The sequence below is a fragment of the Nicotiana sylvestris genome, chromosome 1, assembly GCF_000393655.2.
Source record: "Nicotiana sylvestris chromosome 1, ASM39365v2, whole genome shotgun sequence".
NCBI classification, from domain to species: domain Eukaryota; kingdom Viridiplantae; phylum Streptophyta; class Magnoliopsida; order Solanales; family Solanaceae; genus Nicotiana; species Nicotiana sylvestris.
Window position 1 is genome coordinate 151,392,413 of NC_091057.1, and position 6,875 is coordinate 151,399,287.

General features: G+C 36.7%; 1 protein-coding gene across 1 annotated transcript; it reads left to right on the forward strand.

The window, feature by feature from the left end:
• The first annotated feature begins 374 nt into the window (after window positions 1–374).
• On the forward strand, window positions 375–4,780 carry LOC104213789 (uncharacterized). Its single transcript, XM_009763335.2, has 2 exons — window positions 375–1,264; window positions 4,258–4,780. The coding sequence occupies exons 1-2, from the start codon at window positions 560–562 to the stop codon at window positions 4,417–4,419; spliced, it is 867 nt and encodes a 288-aa protein (XP_009761637.1). The 5' UTR covers window positions 375–559; the 3' UTR covers window positions 4,420–4,780.
• Window positions 4,781–6,875: the final 2,095 nt, after the last annotated feature.

Sequence of the window (6,875 nt, forward strand, 5' to 3'; positions counted from 1 at the left end):
ACGGAAAGAGTATAGCGCATAAATAAAGAAGCATATACATTAGGAAGATTATCATATTTGAGAAAATAAGGGATACCACCACCACCAAAGCTCCCTTGATCGGTTTTGGGTTCGAGCCTGGTATGGAAAAATCCTTGGCAAGGAGTGTTTTTTTCAAATGGGGCCCTACATAGCGCAAATTCCAATATAATCGGGCTCTAATGCGGGTATCGGATACTGGGTGTAAAAAAAAGGATACCACCAATTTCTGAATGGAGCCCTACGCAACGCAAATCCAAATATAATCGGATTCTAATGCGGGTACCGGATATCGGGTTAAAAAAAAAAAAATACCACCAATGACCCAAGGAGGCATAAGCATATTCTTGGGAAATGGATATCTCCAAAATTGTGAATTTTGGCAGTAAGCAACTGGTGCAATCACAACCTCTACACTATACCAATCTATGTTCTCCTTTCTCCACAAAAATATTTCACAATGCCTCTCGAAACTGCCACCCTTTCTCCTCTCATCCTCTGTTTCGATGCTGCCTGAACTCCGATTATTCGGCATCTTTTCATGGATTCTTTCGTAATAAGCTCCGCTTATAGAGCACTCCCTCTTAACCTTCCAAACTCTAATATCACTTCTTTCAATCTTTCCTCTTTCTGTTTTTTCAGATTCGAAAAACCCAAGAAATTGAAAACGTCTTCAGTTACTGTTTCATCCTTAAATCCCCAAAACCCCAATTCACAATGGCAAAATCAGAGCTCATACTTAAAACCCTTTTCACTTCTTCTCCCGATTTTCAAGAAAGTTAAAGACTTTGCAGCAAAGGCCTCAATGAACAAATGGGTCTCTTTTTTAAGAGGTGGTAGTGGCCCTGAGAATGTTCCAGAGAAGCTTAGCGGAAATCTGTTGCAAAATGGAAGCTTTGGAATGGCTCTTTTGAGTATAACTTCAACAGCAAAGGTGAAAATAAGTCCATTTGTAGCTACATTAGCTGCTAACCCAACGTTTGTTTCGGGGTTTATAGCTTGGTTGGTGGCACAGTCGATGAAAGTTTTTTTGAATTTCTATGTGGAGAGAAAATGGGACTTTAGGATTATGTTTGCATCTGGAGGAATGCCTTCTTCTCATACAGCTTTGTGCACGGCATTGACAACCTCAGTTGCTATTTGTCATGGTGTTGCTGACTCATTATTTCCCGTTTGTTTGGGGTTTAGTTTAATTGTGATGTATGATGCTATTGGTGTGAGACGGCATGCTGGGATGCAAGCAGAGGTAATTAACTACTTCTCATATTGTTTTCTGTATTCTTTTTGCAAGATGTGGTTAATCTTTATGTTTGTTCATACTAGGCAATTTGCTCATTCTTGTGTGTGTAATTTGTGGGAATATGATCTAGGTGCCTCCCAACTGATTTGATATTAAACCTAGTTAATTCTTAATTCATTGATTTATTAATAAATTCGAAGTGGTTTTGTTTTGGTATTTAAGGTCTCGTGAGTATTTTAATTGCGTGATATGGTTGGCTGGTACAGGATAGCAAGAATGTAAAGGTGTAATCCTTATCACGAAAGATTCGAAAACAGTGGAGATAATGTGGTTCGACTTACAAGCCCTACGATCATTTTAATTGTAGTAGTGAATTGATGCAGGGTTTATTTATTTTAGGCTAGTAGCATGAAAAACATGAAAGAGGTTTCTGGTACCTGAATCATTTAGGTTGTAAATTGACTAGGTCCTAATAATAACTCTACCAGATGACCATTCTAGGAGTCAGTATTTGCTTATAGTTAAGACTTAAGAATGTATAGAAAATATCATGTGTGGCCCTTAGGTCATTTATTGCCTAGGCATGAATTTAAAAACGTAGAGCAGAAAAGGCTGGCGAATTGGAAACCAACACATGTTTATTCTCTTGAATCCTAAAATGGCTTATTAATACCTTCCATATGTCAGAAGCTGCTGATTTTGATCCTGTACTTTTAGCTGGGTATCCCCTGACCACATGACTTGATAAGATGTTCACAATATCAGTAGCTATTCTAAATAAATTCAAGCTGTTGGACTTCCATAATGGCCCACATTTGCTCAATCTGCTTTGATTTATTAGAAATTAGCGATAGCGTACTGAACATCTAACTCTGATGTTAGGATCATCATCATTTATGCTATCTAGCTGTGAAGTAATCCGTTCTCTATCCAGTCTCAAGGTTATACAGTTGATGTTTTAGGTTGACCTGTCAACTGTACAAAAACTCCCAAGTTGAACCACCTGTCTATGAATAATTGTTCATTGCTTTTGTTTGTCTCATGAGTAGATATAAAGTTGATTCTACTTATAAATTACTCGCATGTCCCATGAGGTTCCTCCATAATGTTATTACAATGGGAATCAGGAAAATATGTGTCGTGTAAAGGCTAGCTGTGGAAAGGTTAGCTTCACTAGAATGCTAAATATTTAAAGATTTGGCACCTTAACTGCGCTATTGATCAACAGACCTTTTTATGACCAGAGTAAAGAACCCCTTTAGAAAAGAATAATACCAAGTGAAACTCTGAGGAGTCTCATCCTTGGTGACATTCAACTGCTGCAGGTTTATCCTAGTTTTAGGTGAATGTGACTTTCTTTTTTTTTGATTTGCACCGGGTGTCCGAGTCTCTTCGAGACCCGACTAATCCCGGGGGTGCACAGGCCCTCGGCAAAGAGTTTCCCGCAAGTGCACCACGGTTAATTCAGGTTTTACCCAGTCCAATGGCCCTCAAAAATTGTTTGCACCCAGTGGGTTTCGAACTTGAGACCTTGAAAGGGAGCAAACCCCAAGGCTCAAGTCAATTCCCACCAGGCCAACCCCTGAGGGTTAGGTGAATGTGTCTTTCTCTTAGCATCAGATTCCTTCTTCCCATAGTTCCTCGTTTTTTCTCGGGAAAATTTCACATTAGAACAACCGGACTCCCTACTTTTCAATTTTATAGCCCATATTTTAATTTACAACCAACTAGCCCAAAAATATTAGGCTAAGATTCAACATCCGACTCTAATAGGTTCTCAAAATTACTATTTAATTTTTAAAAGAGATTCTTCAAGCTTTTAAATTAATTTTCGAATCAATAACTGTGACTCAAATATTAGTTCAACAAACTAAATTCATTTGGGTGGTGAAAATTAAATTTTTAACAAGCTTAAATATGTGGGTTTAAATTCCGAATTTGATATGGTGAGAAATTTGGAGTGGTGTTATTTAGACTTGTTAGAAATAGTATAAGGAGGTTGTATATAAAATTTGAAGTCATTTAATGGAGATTTGGCCTGGTTTTGAACAAGAATTGCAACTGAAAATCGTGAAAGAAGTTTGTCTACAGACGCTTGTATAAAGATGTATAAAAATGTATAATAGTGTATAAGGTGTGTTTCTACACTCATATACATTATTATACAAGATTATACATAATTATACAAAAAACTGACTTCGTCTTCTTCTTTGTGTCTTTTCTGAAATTTAACTCAAATCTTGCTCAAATCTACTCCAAATCACTCCAAATTTAAATTTTGAACTCCTTTTGATATTTTCAATCAATTGGAACAACACTCAATCCAAACAACTAACAAATTCAAAAAAATCCATTTTCAAAAGCAAAGATTGGTCTTCAATGGAAACTTCTACTGTTCAATTTTCTTACATTTCAAGCAGGTGACACAAGAGGAGAAGCAGAAAATACACGGCCCCTTAAAGCGTATGTAGAAGATGTGAGAAGAAGAGAGAGTGAAAGCAATGGTTGTGAAAACACAGATTTAACTCCATAGCTTTTAGAAGCAATGGTTGTAAGAATACGGATTTTGAATTTGCTAGTGCTTTTAAAATATGTACAATGTGGGCTAGGTCGGGTAAAACTTAAAAACATGAGCCATTTTTTGTTATGGTGTGAAGTCATGTGTATGTTCTTGTAATTCTTTCTTTTTTCTCTCCATGCTCTTTCTACACGAGAATCTGTTCTTCTTTGAAAATGAAGTAAGTACATCCGCAGTGCTAAAGTCATGTGGATAAGTTGTCATCTTTTTGTTGTAGATGCTCTGTATATTTCCTCATCTCTTGTGTCAACAATCACAAAAAATTTACTTACACCCCTTTCAATAACAGTAAAGGGATCTCTTTTAGGTAATTGGTAATTCTTTTGCACAACCACTGGACCATTGTTGTGGAGACTTGCATTTATGTCAGATGGGACATGCTTAGCTTTCTGATTAATCAAATCTTATTCTGTCATCTCAGGTTCTCAATCTGATCGTTGAGGACTTATTCCAAGGGCATCCCATCAGTCAAAGAAAGCTAAAAGAACTTCTAGGCCACACCCCATCCCAGGTTTTCGCTGGGGCTTTGCTGGGTATTGTGGTTGCTTGGATGTGTTGTCAGGGTTGTTTAATTGCAATCTGATCAGCTTCCACAGGTACACCTGCCAATGATTAGGAATTAGTGTCTGTTACAATTGTACAAGAAGCACTGGCTTTTCGATTGATGCTTATATTCATTCTGAATTAAAAGGAAAAAGCATTCTGCGGCCAATGCAATTGGTTAGACCTCTGAATTTGTATTCTGGCATATGCTCAAGCTTTTAGGGTTTAATGATCTGCTTTTGATTTTGTCCATTACATAGAAGTACTTGATTTTCCCAGGTTAGAGAACTGTATCATTATAGCTTCATGGGACTCAATGCCTCAGTTCACTTCATCTGTATTTCTTGTTGTAATCTGAATTTGAAGTACATGACGATGAAAAGGATTTGCATTGATGTCAACATGAAAGAGAAAAGATCTCTAGGCTAATTCAATTCTTGAAAAAAATTAACACTATAAAGGTAAGTTAAAACCCAATTGCAGGTAACTTTTATAGCAAGTGTGGATTGGTAACCTGTAAAGCATGGTAAATGCAGTACTTGTACCGGTAGGAGATAGCAGGTATTCGTTGAAGTAGTCTAGGTGCGTGCTAGTTCATCCGGACACCAAAATAACATAAAATAATATGACAACTGATTTGTTGCAGTAAAAACTACACTTAACTATCAATATGTATAAGTTAAACTCATATTATTATTCCGTAGATGCTTATATTAACAACTTAGAATCGTTTATGATTTTCCTTTAAAGTATGTTTAAAATGAGTCATAAAGGACTAAAGTTGTATTAACTTGTTGGTCAGCAGCCACTTCTATGAAGCCTTTCTCTCTTTAATTAAAGTAGTAATAATGGGGAAATACTAAATCCATGCCTAGTCGGAAGTTAGGTAGCTCACCAAATTTCTTTTATCCTGCAGGACTCTGGGACCAGCCAACTAATCACAGTCCATGACACCTTAATCTTAACATTTTGAAAAATTCTACTTACAAGTTTCTTCCTATGACTTTATGAGAGAGGCAAACTCCACACAACAGTTGAATTGTCAATAAACGATTGTATCAATATGGAATATGCTTCCCCAGACCCAAATTCCCAATTGAACTCTTCTTTTGTTTGACAATAGAAAACCTTAAGGATGCGTTTGGTACGTGTGGAAAATGAGTGGTTCTATCACTTATTTTCCCTTGTTTGTTTGGTGGTGAAAACCTTTTTTGGAAAATATTTTCTAATATTTGGTTAGAGAGTAGAATTTTTTTTTAGAACAATAATTTTTTATGCTACTTTCCTCATCCCGTTCCCCCAAGTCCCCATGTTTCATGTGCTCCCCCCCCCCCCCCCGACATATCTATTTTCTTCAGAATTTAATTATTTTCTAAAAATTCACACAAACCCAAATGAACTAATGTATTGTTTTACTTTTTTACGTAAAAAAAACGTTCAAATTTGTGCTCCATAACTAAAGAGAAAATAATCTTTTTTTTTTGGTTGAAAAAGAAAATACTCTTTCTACAACATGAAAATAAAGTACTCATTTTGTTGAAATGAAAGAAAATACTTTTTTTACATCATGAAAAAATATTCTCATTTGTTGAATTAAAAAAAAGTACTTTTCTACATCATGAATTTTTTTTGTGTTAAAATAAAAAAAATACTTTTTTTATATCATGAAAAGAAAATATTTTTTTGTCGAGATAAAAAAAAAGGTACTCTATCTATCACATGAAAAGAAAGAACTATTAATAATATTTCTATTTAGGATGTGAGAGTGGGTCGGGGGCAGGGTGGGTTGGTGGGAGTTGGTAGGCATGGAGAATAGGGTGGGGAAGGTTGAAAATGTCACGACTCGGAATTTTCACCCTCGGGAGTCGTGATGACGCCTACTCGTGGAAGCTAGGCAAGCCATAAACCCTTGAAATCATTAGCCCTTTTCGTTTTATACATGTTTTAAACAATTAAATTAATCATGAATAAGCAATTAAATGACAACGAAAAATAAAATTAGCGGAAGTCTTAGATAAATATAGAAGCGAACGTCTAGAAAGACAATACAAGTCTCTACCCAGCACCAGGTGTCACAACATTCACGGACTGTCTAGGATTACTACAAATAAGTGTTTGAAATAAAGAACATAGTCTGTCTCGAGTACAAATGTCAACAGAACATGAAAACTGATAGAAGAGACGTCGGGCCTGCGGACGCCAGCAGGGCTACCTTGGAGTCTCGGTGGACTGAAGGATGGCTCCCGATCTACTCCTGATGATCAAACGTCGCTCCGGGATCTGCACACAGTGCAGAGTGTAATATCAGCACAACCGACCCCATGTACTGGTAAGTGCCTGGCCTAACCCCGACGAGGTAGTGACAAGGCTAGGACCAGACTCTAGATAAACCTGTGCAGTTATATAATATATGGCGGAAAAGTAAACAAGTAATAAATATTTAAAGCTGGGGAAGGGAAACATGCTCCGGGGATAACAGATAAAGCAAAATATCAG